Genomic DNA, 21,070 nt, shown 5'->3' with positions numbered 1-21,070 from the left:
TAGGCTGTGTTAATGTTATATGAATAGGAAATGAATTAAGGAGCTTATTGTATATTGGATCGGAAGCATATCTATACGTCAGATCAGATCAGATATGGTCCAAACGAGATGTGTGGATATATGGGATATGACATTAGAGTGATGGAACAAAGGGTGAATGATGCAGGCTAGCTGTAGAGGTATGGACTGATGTATATGGCTGAGGATCGGGTATCACATGACATTGGCCTTCCACCACTCGAAGATATGCTCTGCCTGGTGCTCTAGAGATATCCATTGGTCATTGATGGTGAGTGGCTCCTCAATACACAGTTTGAGCTTTGTGTAGACATCCTTAGTGACAAGTTTTTTGTGGGCTCGCTGACCTTCAGTCACCCTGCTCATCAAACTACCAAAACCATTGCTGGACTTGGAGATACCAAGTTCTGGTGTTGGTAAATTCATACTAGTAGTAGTTTCCTTGGAGTATCTTTGGCAGTACTTGTCAAACTGAAAGGCATAATTAGATCTGATGTTGAAAGTATAGAAGTCAACATGTACCACTTTTTCCATGACAGTAAGGGCTTGTTGTTGGCCATCTTTGGTCCATGTGACATTGAAATATTCATCCTTGATGCAGGGATTGAGAGCTAAGATAAAGTACCCATTAGCTTTAAAGTGACAATAAGTGGTATTTCCAGTTCAACAAACACATAGAAACAAGGTGTGCAGGGGAATTATTGGTCTTATTATAGTACTTTTCAAGGTTCATGATGCCTGCCTGGATCACATGTCAAAGTACTACCATCTTAGGGTCTTTAGAGAATGTTTGCCACTGGATGATAAAGTCCTTGTAAAGTGAAATATTTTGCCAAACTGTTGGATAGTATCCAGCCACAAAGGTTTCTTATATATTAGTGGCTGCCTAAAATACATGTCATTGATGTCAATACAACTTCACAGCCCAAACATTCGAAACAAAAAAAATACATACTGCTAACACCTTTTATATCATAGTGAGGAGATCCCCTTCAGTGTCTGAAATATAATAACTCACATACTTCTGCTGGTTTTTGTCAACATTGGGTACATCATCTGAGTCATCTGCAGTATGATAAACATCCTAATGGCCTGAAACAATTGAGTACAATGAATGTAAGAGCTAAATGAAATAAGTCTGGCTTACTTTCTTGAGTACTAGTATTTGAGCTATAATACCATTCCATGAGCCTCATTGAGTCTTACAGTATGGAAGAAGTTTGAGTTCTTGATCAAGTGCATCTTCACAGCACTTCTTGAAGTAGTCCTTGGCTTGTGGGGACTATCAAACCTGCCATGACAGTAAAATTCAATGATGAATAGCAGGCCTCAATAGAGTGGGCAAGATACCTTTTGCAATGAATCCTCAAACCTTCAGCAGAAGTCTTGAAACTAATTTTACCTGTTCTGATGCATATGCAGTATCAGTCTTTTGGATAAGGGCCTCAATTCTGTCTTCCATGTCTTCATCTTCAGCACTGGGATTAATTGGTGGGATCATGGGACCTTCATCCATTCCTACCAAAGTTATTTTCTTGAGATAACTTTGTCAAAAATGTGCCTTTAGCAAGGGCCACAGCATGTGAGAAGCAGCTATCACAACTTAGTAAAAACAATCATGAGATTTGATAGTATGAACTGTGAACGCTAGGCTGTTGCATTAAAGTTATGTGACTTGTCCATCAATGTCTTGCCTAAGACACACAAACTTTTGTCATTTACAGAGACATTGTTAGCTGTAATGTTCTGTATCTGATATGCACCATGACATGAATTAGCAACATACAGCATAGTATAAAACTCAAATCAAAACCTTCTCGAAGATGTCACACTCAAAACATCATATAATTTCTTGCCAAGATTCTCACCAGTATAAATACTCAAAACCTCTGAGAATGATAACAATTCAGAACACAGCTGCCATTCTCTTGTCATCCAATGCCCTGTTACAGCAAGGTATGATGCCATGATCTTTGATGTCCACCCATCAAAAGTAAGTGAAACATGGCTAGGAGATTCCTGTAATTCCTTGGAAAGATCCCTTTGAATTTCATCTGCACATTTGAGAACACAGGTGGTGATTTTGATCCAATGTGGGATTTCAGTATCTTTCGTTTTGTTCTGACTGCTGTAAGCAAGGAGTTCACAAAACGACTTATGGTCAACAATTGATAGTGCCTAGGCAGATATTGTCAGTGCTGATATGTAGGTAAATTAGTATGTCTTTATTCATGCACCTGATTAGTCTCCAGAACAAAATGAATAATCTGCTCTCATAGACCATCCTTTGTATACTTAGGCCTCATTATAGGTTTCGTAGTCTCTGCAAAGTCAAGAATGCTGTATTGCCTATCAAAAAGAGTCATGTCAGTTGACAATTCAAAATGAATTGTGTGTGATTTACATATTGGTTGCCTTGCATTCCAAGCAGTCCAATTCTTCCTATGGAACACATCATTCGTCCATGTTGATGTTTTGCTGCAGGCACTTCTCACAATATTGATGGTAGTGAGACATACCCATACATTGGATGTGAGTACACATAGCATTGTTGTTGCCTTTGAAGATATTTTGTAGTTTGCCATGCTTTTTTGGATTGGCATCATGAAGCTTGCTAGTACAAGTCAAGTGAGTCTCTGATGAATATGAAACACAAGTTTGGTACTTACACACAAGGCTCACAGACATAACCTTCTGAGGGATTACCATCATCAACAAGCTTGAAGATCGTCAGAATGTCTGCACCACCATCACCTCATTTATATTTTTTCTTGACCAGCTCAGATGCTGTGTCAGAGTCAGCAGTCTCATCTTCAACTGATATACATGACCTCATGCAATGAAGCCCATTTTGTTTTACACATGTGATTGCTAGAGGCTTGGCAACAGTGTGGTCTTCTTTGACTTTGCATTGGTGCCAGCTTGCCCTTTTGAGTAGGTTGATGCTGTTGGTGTTGGATCAGAAGGTGCAGAATTGTTAGCTTTCCATTTGTGAGAATTTATAAAATCAGCAGGTGTTGAAGATATAATTTTAAACTGCAGGGTTAGTGAGAATGGTCTATTCCTTGCTGGTATTTTGAGAGTCAATGGGCCAGGAGTGTTACAAGTAACATCGGCTACATGGCCCCCCTATCATTTTTCCCCTTCGTCCTCGCTTTCGTATGCCTCCGGCTCGTACTTCTCTACCGACTATCCGTTGACCGGATCCTCGGGACCGTTCGCATCCCTCATCCCCCTCCTATCACACCAACATGCGCACGTGCCTTCGGGCTATGACTCGTTCTGACTCGTGCCACCAATGTGGCTTTCCTTATCTTGTCTTATCTTTCCTCTGACTCATGCATGCTGCGCATTGTATCATTTACCGTTGGCTCGTTCCAATGTTTCTCGGTCTCATTCCGCATTCGACCTCACATCACTAATCAGGCTCTGCTACCAGCATACCTATACCCTTTCCGTTTCCCCTTTGCCCTTACCTACAGTACGGTAGCCTTGCCCTTAACCCTTTCCACTTAGTATAAGTAGTCAGTCACTCTGTACTAGATTCCCTAACTTGAATCTACTCAATCTTCCCTCGAACATACTTCCCTCTGAAGCCCCCTCAGCTTCAGTCTCTAGTATCTTTTCTTAGATGCTCATCACGCCTAAGTCTACCTCGATCGACTACTCATCGTTCGGACAAGACTGTCCTTACTTTGAGAATGTCAGTGACTTTGAAGACATCCATCTTAGAAGTCACGTGACACGCGCGTCTCTGATATCTGCCGACTCGTCGTCGCCAGTCTCAGTCACTACACCGGACCCTTCCGGTTACGTCACGAACGTTAGCAGACGACGCCCCTCTTAGGGCTCCGCATAACAGATCTATTTGAGTGTGTAACAAGGAGTGGGTTTACTAGTAGGAGAGTGAAGCCATTCCATTATAGGTAGTGTTGCCGGAGTTTTGGTCTTAGCTGGTTTCTAACCAAATTTGGACACTGGCTATAGCTGAACTTTTGTAAACTAAACCATATGACAAATATTGGCTATCACGTGATCTAACTGTGGTTTGAAACCAGTTCAAACCAAGTTCAAACTACCTTTCAAACATCAAAATTGACTATTTCATTGCACACACTATAGCACACAATCTTTACACTGTAGACAGGGCTCTGAGAATGCCTTGGTCTTATGGTACTACTCTGGCAAGCTCAATTCTATATTTTGCTTAACGTCTGCAGAAGTGTGCAATGATTTTTGGCAAACCCAGTCTAGTATTGTCGAAAAGATACTCAACCCTGGTGTAGAGACTCATGCCTCTCATGGCCTGATATGGCAGTTTTCACCAAGGAGTATACAGCATGAACTTGCAGCACCACTCTGTGTGCTATCCACAGCTATTCCTATATGAGGTGCAGCTTTCTTGCGCACCATTCCCGCGCTTCACAATGTATATGCACGCGCGTTCCCATGCTTGAGCGCCCTATAGCGCCAGCCATCCAGAAGCATCCATCCACTGTCCACCAAGCCCTCTAGTGCGTATATTTCCATTTCTCTTATTAGCATATTGTTCCACCTTTATTTTTATCATGGACTCTCACTCATATATATCTTTACATACCTTACTCGGTAGCGCTTTGGCTCCACATGACAGTGCTTAGGCGCACTATATAAGCGCCAGCAGTACATACTATGAGGACTTACTTGACTTCCCACTGAACTTCCACCCACTATCTACCTAGCAGAACATAGTAGAAATCTATTCTTTTACATCTTGCACTCTCACATCTCTTGTCTTACATTATATCATCACTTAAGCTTAGTCTCTCTCATTTCTGCATACCTGCGTGCACTTTCCTGCGCTTCATGCATCACGCGCGTGCATTCCCGCGCCTTCATGCCTTGTACGCACCTGCGCTTTCTCATGCTTCACTTTAGCGCATACTTCTAGATCTTTGCTGCACTCACTTCCCCTTTAGGGTCGAACACACTTGTTGTCATAAGTATAGCAGACTAGGCAATGTGGGACCTTACAACATTTATAGATACAGTCTGGAGCCTTGTTTGTGCCTCGCTGTATTGTAGTTTCTACACTGGCTTGTAGTTTCCTTCTAACTATCACTCTACAGTCACCTTCTACTGATTTCAATTAGTATCTGAAGATGATCATGATCATGTGATGAACACAATTGCAAAAGTCATTTGCAAGTAGACAATATTTTACACACTTTTACACACTCAAACTACTGATCACATATGTCCCAGATCTTAAATGCTTCCTTGTTTCCAAACTGCCTTCACGCATGCACAATAGTTTTCTGCCCCCAATGCACGCGTGCATCAGCTGCATGATAGACACCATGCCCATCAAGAGGCTCTGGGGCATCCTCTTGCCTATGCATGCATCAGCTAAAGTCACCATCAAGGGGAAGACACTAGGAACACCCGACTTTCTTCTCGAGATCCAGGGACTGGGGCAGGATGAAGAATTTTGGATTATGAAGATCAGTTGTTCGCAGACTCAGGCTGATGTGTTGACAAGATTGCAGTGTTATGGGAACAAGTGTGCAAAGGTTCAAGTTCTTACCAATATTGATGTTCACGAGACAGTGCCCCACATCAAACCGAAGTTTTCATCGGAGATAGCATTGAAGATGAAAAGATGACAAGTAATGGAGTATGATGATTGGCGAGACACTTCAGATAACACGGCTGTTGGAACAGTTAACTCATTGGCAACACATCCATGGGTACACCCCTTGATCATCATGATCAAAACTTGGATCCATAAACCGAACAGAGAATTCTCCCTCAATGTAACTGCACACAGCAACAGTCCATATTACACATGTGCAGTAAGTTCTACCAGCTCCTTTCATCTAGTTCTATCCAAACTGAGCTGAATTCACAGACAATTTGTCCATTGGCGGATAGTGCTTCCATCCCTATTACTCATCTCAATTCAGTTCTGGGGGACGTAATGAAGCTGATGCGAGATAAAATCATTGCTTATGTGTGACACCAGTGGAAGTACGAGGACGCAGATCTCGAGTACGTCTTATTGTTTATGTGATCAGTTCTCTATTCTAATATGTTAACAGTGTCATGCATAACTGGACCCCTTCGGGTCCCATCCTCGACTGGGAATTGATTCTGGAGTCCATTTATAAGGCCATGCTGAGGGACGGGTATGAATGGTACTGTCAATGGCATAATGGTCTCAAGCGCCGTGCAGACGAGCTTCTCGAGCCCGAGATACAGGGTGGGTCTCATACGAGGCCCAGGAGAGATTGATGGCTTAGGGTAGATACTGATCATTAGCTCTCATTAAAGTCTTTGCTTCTTCTTGTTCCACCTGCATTGCATACTTGCATGGAATTGGTTTCCAATATCATGTATTCTATCTTGCTGAACATATTGACAAACATTGCTGTGTATGAACAAAACAATGACTGATAACTTAATCGACTACTATAAGTGGATTAAACTGCCTCATGGCGTAACAGTCAATGTCACGACGTAAAGCAGACATCAGACTTACAGCTGCTCAGTCTGACTCAAGTCATGTATGCGAGATATGTTATGTGACATGAGGTACTGTCTTCTAGGTAGATAATGTGGTACGTGGTTTTACTGCTCTCCCAGGGTCACTCTCAGCCTCAGCTACTCTCACCATGGTCGCACAGTCACGAAAACGCGCACTGTCGACTGCTCAAAATGTTGACAATGCTCCTGTAGCAAATGCCAGGAATCACCATTGAGCTGGGCCTACTATGCCTGCACCCACTGCTGCACCTACACTTCCAGCCCCTCCTGCTCCTGCTCCTGCTCCTGCTCCTGCTCCTGCTCTAGTACCAGCCAAATGTGGTTGTACACACGCACATGTACTTATACTGACCCAACAGAAGATACATCCGGCGAGGAATTCAATATCACCAATGTCTCTGGTACCGAAGATGAAGATGCAAGTGTACTGCGCATTCACACTAGAGCCCATGACCACTTCACAGATTCTTCTGAGGCACTTGACCCTCTTCTTGATCTGATCAGTCACACTAGTCAATCACAGCCTTTGTTGACCGATGATATCAATTATTTCTTCTATCGGGCAAAAGAGGAAAATTCTGTATGTACGCACTGCAGGTAAGCCCCCTGTGAAATGATTTTGTTGCTCATTGCTTACCAGACTTTTTACCAGGGATGCATGTGCAAAAGATCCTGCTACATGGGATGCTCTATATGGTCCCATGAAAAAATCAAGGCGTAACTTTAATTATTTACCCTTTACAGGAACTTTGTGGCTACGTGTGCATATTTTCAAATGGCACTTGCTAGAGTATTTACTCAGAGCCCTCGAAAACTTGTGGCCAATTCTTGTGAAAGAAGTCAATCGAGCTTTATCTCTAGGATACACGCTCGAGGAGTTGAAGTCTGTTGTCAAGAAGGGAGGTGATATAACTAACCTCGAAATCCATCCCACTGGAGCAGCAGTACCTAAGCATGGGGACCGAGATGGAATACCTGAATTCTCAATAGCAGCTTTTCATCAATTCCTTCTGTCATTCATTGTCGTGGACAACCAGGTAAGTGGTGTTGGCTGACACATTCTGTCTTACTGACCAATTATATTGAATAGGCCATTAACATTGTTGAACATGTTGAGTTCAGATGCCTTCTTCTCCTGCTCCGTGAAGATCTCCGACAACAAGATATACCTCACTGCACCAGGATGTGAGAGCTGATCATTAAGGCTTGGTAAGACTATTTTGCAATGCTGAAGAAAGACTTAGCGGTATGTACTATTGATCTATGAATACACTATTACTCATCTGCGTCTAGAATGCCCTTGGGAACATCTCATTCACTGCTGACATTTGGTCTGATGACGCTCGTAAATCTTATCTTGCCTTGATGGCACATTGGATAGCTGAAATGGAGAAGACAGGTGGCTTGGAGCTCAAGGCAGCATTGCTTGCATTTCACCGTATTTGCTTTAGTCACACAGGTGCATCCCTTGCATGATATATCATTTACCTGCTTGATCGGGCAGGCATCACTGCCAAAGTACATGCTCAACCTTCATCAACAAATTACGGATGTCGTTGTAGAAACAACTATCCAGATGGTGGTATTCTGAACTATGTGTTGGGTCTGCTTGCCTAAGCTGCTATGCTTGTGGTGACAAGTGTGTTCGACCCTAAAGGGGAAGCAAGTACAGCAGAGATCTAGGGGTTGGTGCAAAGGGTGCTGTTCGTCGGCCGACATAGAGCGCGGGAAAGCATGTGAGGTGCGAGCGCGAGAACGAAGCGCTTAGGGCGGCCGATGCGCGGGAAGGTAGCGCTTGAGCGGCGCGAAGTGTGGGAAAAGCGCAAGGTGGGTTTACAAGCAGAGGTTTGTAATAGACGTTAAGGATGTTCTTATTGCCAATAGATACTGACTATGGCATGTGACAGATGAGCTTTACACTGATAGTGAGGTGCAGGGAGCTTCTATATGATTCGATCCTCTAAAATATGAACTACAGGCGCTTATATATGTCTAAAAATGTGCCCCTGAAGCGGAGCTGAAGCGAGTAGGTAAGGTATGTAATAAGGGTCCATGACATGAGAATTGAGCAATCATTAAAATAGAATATGGTCTGATATGGAGAAAATGATATGAACACGTACCAGTGAGGTTAGTTTGGACAATGGATGGATGTGCGACATAGGGTGCTTCGAGTGCGGGAAAGCGCGCCTAATGCGCGCGCAAGAATGCTGCGCTTGGGGCGGCCGATGCATGGGAAGGTAGTGCGCACTTGGCGCTTGGTGTGGGAGAGTTTCGCTCCGCATAGGGAATGATTGGAAAGGTATTGGCACAAGTTGTGCATCAAACTGTACTCTGAGACAGGTCGCATATATAGCCTCTGCAAGGCCACAGAGATATCAGTCTCTACATCGTGCTCACAAAGATTAATATTGATACTTTCCAGATAGGACACTTCATTCTCGACAATGCAGAGAATAACACCACAATGATGGAGGAGCTTGAGTGCATATTGAAGGAACATGACATCAAGTTTGACATGGAGAATCGTAGGATTATGTGTTTTCCTCATATCATCAACATCTGTGTCAAGCATGTCCTCGATGCATTCATGAAGGTTGATCCTGACGAGCTTGTAATAGCTTTCGAAGATGTGTTTTTACATGACAACACTGTGGACAAGGAAGGCTATCTGGATGCTCTCAGGTGCCAGCCGATTGTGCATGGTCGCAAGATTGTCAAAGTTATCTGTGCATCTAGCCTGCGGTGCAATGAATTCATGCATATCATCAAGTCTTGTAACTCTGGCGAGCTATTTCGATCCCAGGGCAAGCCTATCAAAGTTCCAGAGTTGCAGCTTCTATGGGATGTTGAGACCCGATGGGATTCAGTATATTTCATGATTAATCATTTGCGGGAGATGCATCCAGTAGGTTTTTCTAGAATCACAATGAGCCCATTATTGATGAATCATGGCAGGCTGTAGATTTCTTTCTTTCTTCCTCGGATCAACCAGATGTTGTGAAATGCAAGATAAATACCATGGAATGGTTTGTTCTCAAGGACTTTGAGGAAATTCTGGGAGTATGCATCCTGTTCTAGTGTACGAGTTGGTTGATTTACTCTACACAGGTACCTCATGTGGTTCAACAGACTATGTCTAGTGAGAGCCTTCCCAAGCTAGGCAGTACTATACCAAACTTTGAGCTGTTCATGACAGCATGGGAGAGGCTGGCCAAAAAAACACCTCGCCTGAAACCTCACATTGATATTGGCCTAGAATGGGCGACAAAGTATTATGCTCATATGGATAGGACGCACGCTTATGTTATTGCAATGTGTGAGTTCGCTTATTTCATGTGCCATAAACTGCTGACCCCTCATTGCCTGTATTACGCAGTTGTTGACCCATAAATATGAACAAGTTGGATTAAAAATTGGTGGGATGACATGTGGATCAAGGATGCAGAAGACAAAATCATCGACCTTGTAGGATATTAGAATCCTCATCTAGCATATCACTAATTTACAAATTTTCTAGATGAAGCACTATTACAAGACAAAGCTACCTCAAATCTCGGAACGACAGGCGGGCCCCTCACATGGCATCCATTCAATTAATGCCCTTGTGATGCAGTATGGGATTACAGACTTAGGGTTGAGAGACCAACCAAAAAGCGGACCTTGAACGGTTCAAGATGAGTACCACTCATACATCAACAGCGATCTCTTTGAGGATGGCTTGGATCCTCTTCAGTTCTGAGAGGTACTGTACACTTTCATGTTCAATCTGTATGTATGCTTGTTAACCTCTCATTTCCAGATGAAGAGGACAGAGTACCTGACCATATTCCAGATCACAATGGACTATTTACCAATTTAAGCATCTGCTGTTCCATGTGAACATGTTTTTTCTTCTAGTGCAGAGACAGACACAAAGAAGTGCAATCACATCAGTCCAACTCTCATGGAGGCACTGCAAATGCTCAAGTTTTACCTCAAGAAAGAAAGCCTCAATTTTATGCACAGGTGGATTACATCTCAGAAACTTCTTCTTGATGATGAACCTGATGAACCTGATATATCTAACATTCAGGAGAAGACACCCGCTGAGCATTCCCTCCCAGACAACATCCTCAGCATGATCATGAAGGAAGAGGGTGACGGAATTGAAGATGCGGTTGAAGTCTTTACTTGTTAGCCTTGTTACTTGACCTTATATTTGTACAGTGGCTCAAAAAAGTGTCTGAATGTTTATGCAATTTCAAGTAATTTGGCAATGGTAAGCCAGGACTCAATGATAACAAAGTGATATAGGAACACGTCTAGAAGCCCTATATCCTGGCTTGAATTTGAGATATTCATCGTGAGAATCCGACCATATATGGGCAAGATATGGTAATTTCAAATACATGACTCATTTGGACACTTTTTGACTTTTCATTAAAATTACAAAATCAGACCATTCACACATCATATTCTTAATTAAAGTGGTGTCATAATACTGATATGGTCTGATTTTAATATCATTTGAATATATAAACCCACATAAGATTATGACATTCAACATAATCATCATGAAACCCATCTCCTCTGCTCAAAAAGATAATATCTTTGTTCTCTGCACCTCTGGTTTATCTACTAGGCAAATTGCCTCCAAAACTGGTCTTGGCAAGTCCACTATTGCTACAGTCATAAAAAAACACATGCCAGAGAAGGAAAATCATAAAATGGGATGTCCCTCCAAGCTTACTCCACAGAACAAAAGAGCTATTGTTCACCAAATTCTATCTGGCAAGGCTTCAAATGCTACTCAAGCTACCAAGTTCATCAATTCCATCATCTCCACTCCTGTCTCAACCCAAACTGTTAGAAACACCCTCAAGGCAGCCAATCTCAAGGCTGTAACCAAGAAGAAAAAACCTCTTCTCTCTGTAGCTCATAGGAAGAGAAGGCTAACCTTTGCTTTAAAGCACCAATATTGGACTGTGGAAGACTGGAAGAAGGTTATTTGGTCAGATAAAACAAAAATCAATAGAATGAGGTCAGATGGCCAGGAATATGTGTAGAAAAAGGCAGGAGAACCATTAGGAGAAAAAGAAGTCAAGGGTACACTGAAGTTTGGAGGAGGAAACATAATAGTATGGGGTTGTATGGGATGAAATGGTGTGGGAATTCTTTGTGAGGTAGAAGGAAGGATGAATGCAGAGCAGTACATCTCCATTCTAGAGGAGTGTCTACTCAAAAGCATGCAGGAGTCAGGGATTGATGAAGAAGACATCATCTTTCAACAAGATAATGACCCCAAGCACACCTCAAAACTGGCCACAAAATGGTTTGAAGACCATGATATCAATGTTCTATCATGGCCAGCACAGTCTCCAGATCTGAATCCCATTGAACATCTCTGGGAATTACTCAAAAGACTACTTGCTGCCTATCAAGATCCTCCAAAGGGGCTATTTGAACTATGGGAGAGAGTTGCAGCAGAGTGGGAAAAGATTGCTAAAGAGGAGTGTCAGAAATTGATAGAAAGTATGCCTAGGAGGATTGCAGTAGTTATTAAAGCCAAAGGGGGTAACACCAAGTACTAGAATTATAGAATAGTCTTGGTTAAATATAAAGTCAAAAAGTGTCTGAATAAGTCATGTCTTTGAAATTACCATATCTTGCCCATATATGGTTGGATTCTCACGATAAATATCTCAAATTCGAGCCATGATATAGGGCTTCCAGACGTGTCCCTATACTTCTTTGTTATCATTGAGTCCTGGCTTTCCATTGCCAAATTACTTGAAAATGCATAAACATTAGGACACTTTTTTGAGCTACTGTATATTGACCCAACATCTATTGATCGTGCATATGTCGTGTCTTTGCACTCAAGTGGATGATTGAACACAGCACTGCTGACTAATTATCATGATGGATTGGTAAGTGCATCATTTCATTCTCATGTCCACCTACAAAAACCTTCAAACAACCACAAAGGCCAAGTGGATGAATAATGCCTGATCCTAATATCTGGAAGTCAGGACGACATTCTTCTCCTGCGAGTATTGCTTTCCGCAGTCATACTCATGCACGGCACCCCCCCCCCTCCCCCCTCATATTCAGCAATTCAATAAATCTCACTGACCTCAGCCTATCAGTAAAAGACACTCTGCACCTGATCACCCTTCAAATGATACTACATGGAGACCTACTGCAGCAGGTTCCATGTCAGTGGATGAACTTTTGTACTCTAAATTTGAGGCTATTCCATCTGTACTATCTGGCGACTCTAGTCCAACTCTGCTTGATCTGGACAGACTGGCACTCACCAGTAAAGATTGTGAGTTTCCAGCTGCCTTTTGTATGATCATATCTAAGCATTACAATTCACAACAGATCTGTGCAAGCATATTATCGCTGCCCTTACAATCATTGATGACGACGACACAGAGAGTCAGATTGATTTGATAAAGATTCTCAATTGATGAAGCTAGCATGGACTCGACCCATTGTGTTACAGAGATTCTTGGATGTCTCTGAAGACGATTATGATTATGTGATGAGCGAGATTGCAGAAACCGATAAGCTTATTTGCAAGTAGGTAATACTTTCATACAAGTGGTTAGCATTAACTTGTTACTGATGCTTATCCTCAGGCCAGTATACCTCCCAGATCTTAAATGCTTCCTTATTTCAGAACTGTCCTCGCGCGTTCACAGTAGTTTTCTCCCCCCAATGCACATGTGTATCTGCCGTGCAATTGAATCCATGCCCATCAAGAGATCATGGCCCCTCATTTTCCCTATACATTCATCAACCAAGATCACTGTGAAGGGTAAGACAGTTGGCATACCTGACCTTCTTCTCGAGATCCAGGGGCCGGCTGAGGATATGCCGCTGTGGGTATTGGAGGTCAGTTCTTCAGAGACAGATGAAGAAGTCATGTCAAAGATGCAGCTTTATGCGAAGAGGTATAAGACAGTTCAAGTTCTCACCAACATTGAAGTCCACGAATCCATGCCCTATGATGAACCAAATAATTTGTCAGAGGCAGCATTGATGACAGCACAAGATGTGGTGGAGTTTGATGACTGGCAGGAGGCTTTGGGTAACCCAGCCTCAGGGGCTATTGAGTTCTCATTGAAGCATCCATGGGTCCACCCCTTGATTATCATGATCAAAACTTGGATCCGTGAACTGTACAGATAATTTTCCTCAATGTAACTGCATCCAGCAACAGTCCATGTTATGCATGTGCAGTAAGCCTAACCACTTTGAATTAAATTCTAGTCAAACCAACACTGAACCAAATAGACAATTCATCTAATGATGGATGCCACCTCCTCAACTCAGATTTCTCATCTCAATTTAGTGTTCGAGGGAGCAATGAAGCTAGTACACGACAAAATTGTTAGCTATGTGCAGCAGTACTGTAAGCATGAAGAAGCGGATTTCAGGTATATTCCAAGTCCCATCTTCAGTGTGACCACTTCTCAATCCCTGATCAACTAACAGCACCATTCATGGATGGACCCCTCCAAGTCTGGTCTTCAACTGCGATCTTATCATACAATATGCTCGCAAGGGGGCTCTGCGGGATGGATACGACCGGTACTGTAACTGGCATGACAGATTTAAGCGCCCAGGGGATGAGGTCACTGAGCCTGAGATACAGGGCTCTAGCAAGAGGATTAAGAGTGATGGATAGGCCAGGACTCCAGAGTGCTTGTGTTAAGTTCATGCATCATGATATTACTGTCAACATCTTTGTTTATACTTGGACCTTAGTTGCAAGTTGTGAGACACTGATCCTCGTTGTTGACTTGTTGTCTACAATGCTTGTAGACCCAGCTTCTATCAGTGTACTCTGTTCTATGTAGTTTTTACTGTACCAGTATGTGATGTGTTGGGCTGGCTATGCTGCTGAATGTAACTCAGATACTACATCTATCTACATATTGTAAGAACGAGGTGATTTGCAATATTATTGATATTTACATAAGCCAATGACCAAAGTTGAACGTTGAACATGCATGGAATCCACTTTTAACACAACTAAATCACAAATCCTGTTTTCTTATTTTCATGTTATATTCTAATTTAACTGCATATTTATATTATGATGTTGGTTCGCATTGATGGGAGGTATAGTCTGAAGGATAAAGTTGGATCAGGTTCATATAGTATGTTAATTCCACTTTGACCATTGCGTGTCAGATCTGACTCTAGCAAAGGTGAGGTTTATTGTACACGCGATCTTATATATGACCAAGATGTTGCAGTAAAAATTGAACCTGAAAGCATTGTTCCCTCTGTCTTAGAACAAGAGTATCATGTTCTCTGCCGGCTTGCTGGCATACATGGCATTCCTAGGGTGCATTAGTTTGGACAAGAAGCTGGATACAATACTCTTGTCCTAGATTATCTTGGCCTTTCTCTAGAGGAAGTGTTTAATTCCTGTGAATGCTCCTTCAGCCTCAATACTGTTGTATCAGTTGCGGATCAATTGGTATGTCTGTCGAATGATACCTTCATGCACATCATAACTGATATATGCTATCCAGATTTTTCATCTTCAGGACATCCACAGTTGCAACTTCATTCATGGAGACGTGAAGCCCAGAAATGTATTGGTTGGTGCCGGAAACAGCGCCCATATCATCTACCTTGTGGATTTTAGCCTCTCTAAACAGTATAGAGATCCAAACACACATATTCACATCATGCATGGCAATGCACATTCCTTTATTGGCACCCCTGCCTTCACCGCCATCAACAGCTATCTTGGCATCACCTTAGGATGACACAACAATCTCGAGTTGCTTGTATATTTATCAATATACCTTCTCCGTGATTCTCTCCCATGGATACGCCATGGAGTTACGAGTAGCACAATTCTTGACATGGAACTCAATATGGATGAATTGTTTTGCAGGGTTCCTGACCAATTTCACCAGATGCTCGACTACCTGCAATGCCTCACATTCCACGCCAAGCCAGACTACGACTACCTCTGAACACTCATTCAAGAGCTTCGTCTCCCTTTGTCCAATGTAAAGTGTACATCATCAGATAAGACTCAATCGAAAATGTATCAACCAGGTCATGCTATGGACACGGGAATTGTATTGAGGGATGTGGAATTATGCATGTAAGTTTTCTACCATGCTACCTTGATCCTTTCGATGACTAACTATATTTTTGGAAATTCCAGCCGACAATTGCAACAATTCAAGCATAAAGCACCACAAGTGTATGAGGTGTCTCCCTGCTGCAGTGCCCGCCTTGCTTCAATAGTAAATACTTCTGCACTTACATAGTTCATCTCCTTACTTTGCATTAGTTTGTATGCTGCCTATGAGCAGTTAGTCTGTGCATAGTGTAGATTCATATACAGTATTAGTATAGAAATTGATTATATAATTAACTGGTGTATGGCTAGCTGCAGTTTAACCAAGCTTAACCAGTTTTGGTGTGGTTTGGTTGTGAAAACTGAACCAAGATATGACATAACTCGTAAAAGCTGAAACCAGTTTGCTGCTAGCCGAACTGCGGTAACACTAATTGTAGGTTTACAACTCAGTGTGGTGCTATAGGCTCCAAACCAATATCTTTATGTTGTAGGTTGTCCAACACCTAGTCTGCTATACTTGCAGAACAAGTGTGTTTGACCCTAAAGGGGAAGCTAGTGCAGCAAAGGTCTAGAAATGAGCGCCAAAGGTGCTGCTTAGCGGCCGATGCAAAGTGCAGGAAAGCAGCAGGTGCGTGCATGGGAATGAAGTGGTGGCTGATAGCCCAATGGAAACATATTTTGAGTCTATTCCAGCAATGACATGGCTAACATCAGTTGAGATGAGTTTTTGAGAAAATCATTCATGAGACAATATCAAGATGTGTTTTCATAGAAAATGAATCTCATCATTGGCAGGTTTCAAACCCACACATTTCAAGAGAAACAGATTTTGACTTTGGTGACCATTTGACAATTTCATCTTCAGCAGGTTTTGCACCCATGCAGACAGATTTGGATTCTGTTATATCAGCTGCTTGGCTAAGACCAGTTAGATGCACTCCTGATGAATCTATTCAGAGGTGAATTCTTAGTGTACATTTTTCTGCATTTTGTCAGCTCTAACATTAATTTCTAATATCCCCCTTAAGTCCAATCATCATATGTGATCCTCCATGCTATTGAAAGAACTGACTTTATGATTCACTTGTGAATGGATCCATTGGAAGCACATCTAACTGGTCTTAGCCAAGCAGTCAATACAACAGAATCTAAATCTGTCTGCATGAGTGCAAAATCTGCTAAAGATGAAATTGTCAAGTAATCACCAGAGTCAAAATCTGGTTCTCTTGAAATGCATGGGTTTGAAACCTGCCAATGATGAAATTTATTTTCTATGAAAATACATCTCAACTGATGTTAGCCATGTCATTGCTGGAATAGATTCAAAATCTATTGAGTGACACATTTTTTGTATTAGAACATGTCTTGATATCTGCTCATAGACAAATGTTTTTGCAAATAGCTGTAAGTCCAATCATATGTGATCCTTCCATTAGTATTGGTTGTCACTCATGACCCAGTTGTTAATTCCAAAACATCATAAACATCATTGGCCTACCATGGTGGTCTGCCATCAGCACTTTTTCAGAGCAATTGCTAGATAAACAGATCTTAAAGTTAAGAGCCCCAGAAGAAGTTTGATGTCTTTTGCAATAAGAGTAGAATAAAAGAATCAATCATGGTGACCCATACTATTCCTTGGGGGTTCACTTCTGAATGAGTTCATTGGAAGTGCATCTCACTGGTTTTAGCCAAGCAGTCAATACAACAGAATCCAAATCTGTCTGTGTGAGTTCAAAACCTGCTAAAGATGAAATGGTCAAGTAATCAGTGGAGTCAAAATCTGTTTCTCTTGGAATGTGCAGGTTTGAAACCTGTCAATGATAAATTTTATTTTCCATGAAAACACATCTTGACAATTGTCTCATGAATGGTTTTCTCAAAAACTCAACTCAACTGATGTCAGCCATGTCATTGGATGACTTCCCGCAATGTTTAGAACATCGTTCTAAATCTAAATATCAGTTCTAAACATCTCATGCCAAAGTGCCACTGTCAAACATCAGTATTTTGTAAGTCCACATATCAAACTGACCCAGTTCTAGATTCATATCTAGAAGGGGGGGCAGGACCCCCTTTCTAGATTCAAATCATGTTCTAAACATGTTCCAAATTGCTTTCAAACACCACAACGATGTTGGTATGACTGACACTTCCATAGATCATTGTACGCACATTGACAATAATTCATTTTCAGCTCATTTTCAAGGCAGAATGTACGTCGACTGTTATATCTACTGCCCAAAAGTCACTCAGGTAAGTTCCTGTTGCATATGAATGGAAAATTTTCGTTGATGAACCATATATTCCAGGGCACCGCTTCCAGTCTCATTCTCTTGACGACTATAAAGTTCATCGCACGTCTGACCTTCTCCGACTCTAGTAACTATCCTCGCGCTATGCGTGTCTATCACCCACCACCTCAACTCACTCCTACAGACAACATTTTCACACAACCTTTGAATATGGGCCCAGACCATCCCAATGATAACCAGGTATGTGCTCATTTCTGTTGATTTCAATCAATGCACTCATCCTGTTCTTCACTCGACAGCTTCCAGGCTTTAGTGCTACCTTTGGTGGCTTTGAATCTCACATGACCCACCGGGGTTTAGGTCAGGTACATCTCCAAGTCTCAATCTCTTTGAAACAAACTGATTTGCTGCAATACAGAATCAATTCACATATCCACCCCCTCTCCCTCCTTCGTCGAAGCCCACTGTTACAGGGCAGATGCAGCAAATCGATCCCTCATTAATTGACTATGAACACGAGGATGACAAGGACGAATTTCCACCTCTGTCCACTTTCCTTGGTGATGTTGCGAAGCCAGCCAAGAGGGTTGCAGGGAGCTGTCACATGAGCACCACTATCCCAACTACCAAAGGCAAAGGCAAGGCACATGTCGTGGACAGTGCCCAACTAGTCAATCGAAAGTGAAAGGCCCCATCTGCACCTCCTACTGCATCTGACTCATCCAAAAAATGCAGCCGTCAACAAGGAGCACCCAATTATAATGAAGATGATATTGATGCCCTCCTTGATGCCTGTGAATTGTGTCTACCTGTGGGTGCAAAGAGTTGAAATTCTGTCGAAGCAGCTTTTGCACAGTAGGCACAGGAAAATGACCGTCCAGCTCACTCATCAAAATCTCTTGAACTCAAATTCAAGCAAGTAAGTCTTTCTTTGGACATTATTTGACTGTTCGTTCATCTGATTTATCATTCAAAGTTCATTCGAACCATTAAGCCGATGGGAGATGCAGAATGTCCTCCCTATATTGACTGAGCACACTATATTGATAGCTTGATCAATGAGAAAGCTGGCACCCGTGATCTTAATGATGAAGAACTTGCTGATGAAGTAGTCGAAATCTCAGACGATGATGAAGACACAATGGCCTTAGTAGTACTTCCAAAAACGAAACCAACCCAGATCAAGCTAGAGGTCCATGAGCCTCGTCTTGGCCCCACGGCTCACCGTGCAGCATCCCCTACTATTTCTCGTCCTCCTCATACATCATGCAGTGCAGGAGTTGACCTTCTCACAACCATTTCTGCATCACTTGATCCTCGCCTTCAGGGTGTCTGAGATGAAGAGCGCTCTGCATGTGCCATTCAGTCTATGCAGGTCTTATCTTTGACCACTCATTTGCGTGATGCACATGCAACTATTAATAAGCTTCATGGCCAGCTTGCACAAGTTGAATGAGATCGTTCAAACAGTGAATGTCGTGCTGACCGTCTCGAGATGCAGCTTGAAATGGCCAAGTTTATGACTCGCACTGGACACCAGCAGCAAGAACATGTTCATCGTGAGACAATCTATAGGGATGGAGGCCGCTCCACTATCTGGGTCACACCTGATGATGCTGGAGATGACTTTGATTATGATGACCATGATATTGCCTCGCGACATGATATTGTTGAAGACTCGTGTGCGGGCCGTTACACTGGTGCTATCATTCCTCGAGCAACACGTCACCTGCCAATGACCCCTCGCACATCTGCTACACCTCGTCCTTCAGCCACCCCTGGTACATCCTCCACATGGTTCGATGTCTCATTCACACCATCATCCATTGTTATATCCCCTAGTCATGGTAGGGAATCTGATGGTTCATTCAATGTTGAGGCCATCAAGAATAGCTCAAATTCGAAGGAGATAGATTAGCTACAAATGTTGTATTGGTCTACAAAATTAAATCCTCATTCAGTACCACTTGTCACAGATGATGGAATTGTGCAACTCTGTCATTTCGACGCTGTTCAGAGAACAACATACTTTCAAAATGGTCCCATACCTCCTCCTGCTTGTTTTGAACCCAGATGGGCATGTATACTGAACAAATTTGACTGATCCCAACCTTCTGAGCACGAAAATTGTTCAGACGGACACATGCCTTGAGCAGGTCTCTTCGCTGCTCAGCATGGTTGATATCAAGAGGGATACGAAGACGTCCAAATGAACCTTGAAGTGTGCGCATGCCCCATTCAGCAGTCTGGCGAAATGATAAGAGCTGTCGGTTGAAGGCTAGCAGGTTCTCCCTCTTGTTTGCATTTGCTGGGAGGCGCTGACCTGCCTTGATTGGGGCTTTAATCCGACCAGCAATCTGGTCAGTTCCGCGAGGGAAGGCAGTGTCTGCCACGAGGTAATATCCTGATGGTGTCTCCATACAAAGTTTCTCGTAAATGGGCTGTGCAACACATGAATCGTGCCAGCTTCCTGGAGCATTGAGTCGACATTGAATTATATTTCCTGTGTTATTGGATGAGTGGAGACAAACTCAGAATAATGAAGAGAACTGACCATCAGCTGCAAATGCAATGACTGAGCTAACAAAATGATCATGCAACCAACCATTGTAAGTAGCATTCTCAATCTTTTGGTCACTCGAAGTCTGCACTGGTAGATGAGCCCCTTCAGTGACAAATTCCGTATTATACGGGCCACCCGACCTCCATAATATCCCGTATGAGACGGGCCAGCTGATCATGGGCCCATGTTGTGTATATTCTCGATGATGACGGATGGGCCGGGACTCATATTATTTCCGATGGAGACGGGTGGGCCCATGTATGCCAATGATATATATATCCTTAATGTTGACGGATGGGCCGGGGGAATATGATCATTCATGGAGATGGGTGGGCCCATCTGGGTAATATGTAGAGTAGGATATTATAGACAGCTGGGCTGAAGAGAGATGTAAGGCAAATATTGTTATATAGACGGGCGGGCCGACGTGGGTGTATTACATATATGGGTGGGCCGAGGTAGGGGAATATTACATAGACGGGTGGGCTGACGTAGGGTGTATTACATATACAGGTGGGCCGACGTGGAATGTATTACATATACGGGTGGGCCGACGAAAGAGATATCAAATAGACCGGTGGGCCGAGGGTGCTATAAAATATT

General features: G+C 42.6%; 5 protein-coding genes across 5 annotated transcripts; 4 read left to right on the top strand and 1 right to left on the bottom strand.

The window, feature by feature from the left end:
* Positions 1-213: 213 nt before the first annotated feature.
* F5891DRAFT_981479 (uncharacterized protein) lies at positions 214-1,534 on the bottom strand (the record flags this gene model as incomplete). Its single annotated transcript, XM_041377109.1, has 7 exons — positions 214-489; positions 541-650; positions 691-760; positions 1,037-1,102; positions 1,166-1,188; positions 1,225-1,300; positions 1,421-1,534. 7 exons carry the CDS (start codon positions 1,532-1,534, stop codon positions 214-216), a joined length of 735 nt encoding a protein of 244 aa, XP_041224383.1.
* Positions 1,535-5,357: 3,823 nt separating this feature from the next.
* Positions 5,358-6,291, top strand: F5891DRAFT_1190287 (uncharacterized protein; the record flags this gene model as incomplete). Its single annotated transcript, XM_041367272.1, has 6 exons — positions 5,358-5,560; positions 5,608-5,666; positions 5,722-5,852; positions 5,909-5,974; positions 6,023-6,048; positions 6,099-6,291. The coding sequence occupies 6 exons, from the start codon at positions 5,358-5,360 to the stop codon at positions 6,289-6,291; spliced, it is 678 nt and encodes a 225-aa protein (XP_041224382.1).
* Positions 6,292-9,358: 3,067 nt separating this feature from the next.
* On the top strand, positions 9,359-9,777 carry F5891DRAFT_893188 (uncharacterized protein; the record flags this gene model as incomplete). The annotated part of the gene is made up of 3 exons (XM_041373326.1): positions 9,359-9,451; positions 9,502-9,606; positions 9,655-9,777. Coding segments are annotated over 3 exons (321 nt in total), but the record flags the coding sequence as incomplete, so codon positions are not given.
* Positions 9,778-12,741: 2,964 nt separating this feature from the next.
* On the top strand, positions 12,742-13,725 carry F5891DRAFT_1190284 (uncharacterized protein; the record flags this gene model as incomplete). Its single annotated transcript, XM_041367271.1, has 4 exons — positions 12,742-12,856; positions 12,913-12,969; positions 13,011-13,113; positions 13,173-13,725. The coding sequence occupies 4 exons, from the start codon at positions 12,742-12,744 to the stop codon at positions 13,723-13,725; spliced, it is 828 nt and encodes a 275-aa protein (XP_041224380.1).
* A 4,027-nt stretch (positions 13,726-17,752) lies between these two features.
* F5891DRAFT_1190283 (uncharacterized protein) lies at positions 17,753-19,240 on the top strand (the record flags this gene model as incomplete). The annotated part of the gene is made up of 9 exons (XM_041367270.1): positions 17,753-17,789; positions 17,847-17,905; positions 17,962-18,144; positions 18,204-18,269; positions 18,323-18,585; positions 18,640-18,715; positions 18,770-18,823; positions 18,881-18,917; positions 18,972-19,240. 9 exons carry the CDS (start codon positions 17,753-17,755, stop codon positions 19,238-19,240), a joined length of 1,044 nt encoding a protein of 347 aa, XP_041224379.1.
* Positions 19,241-21,070: the final 1,830 nt, after the last annotated feature.

The sequence above is a fragment of the Suillus fuscotomentosus genome (genome assembly GCF_016647785.1).
Source record: "Suillus fuscotomentosus strain FC203 chromosome Unknown F5891scaffold_36, whole genome shotgun sequence".
Classification (NCBI taxonomy): domain Eukaryota; kingdom Fungi; phylum Basidiomycota; class Agaricomycetes; order Boletales; family Suillaceae; genus Suillus; species Suillus fuscotomentosus.
Note: the sequence above shows the minus strand (reverse complement) of the source record. Positions and strands in the feature narration are given on the sequence as shown.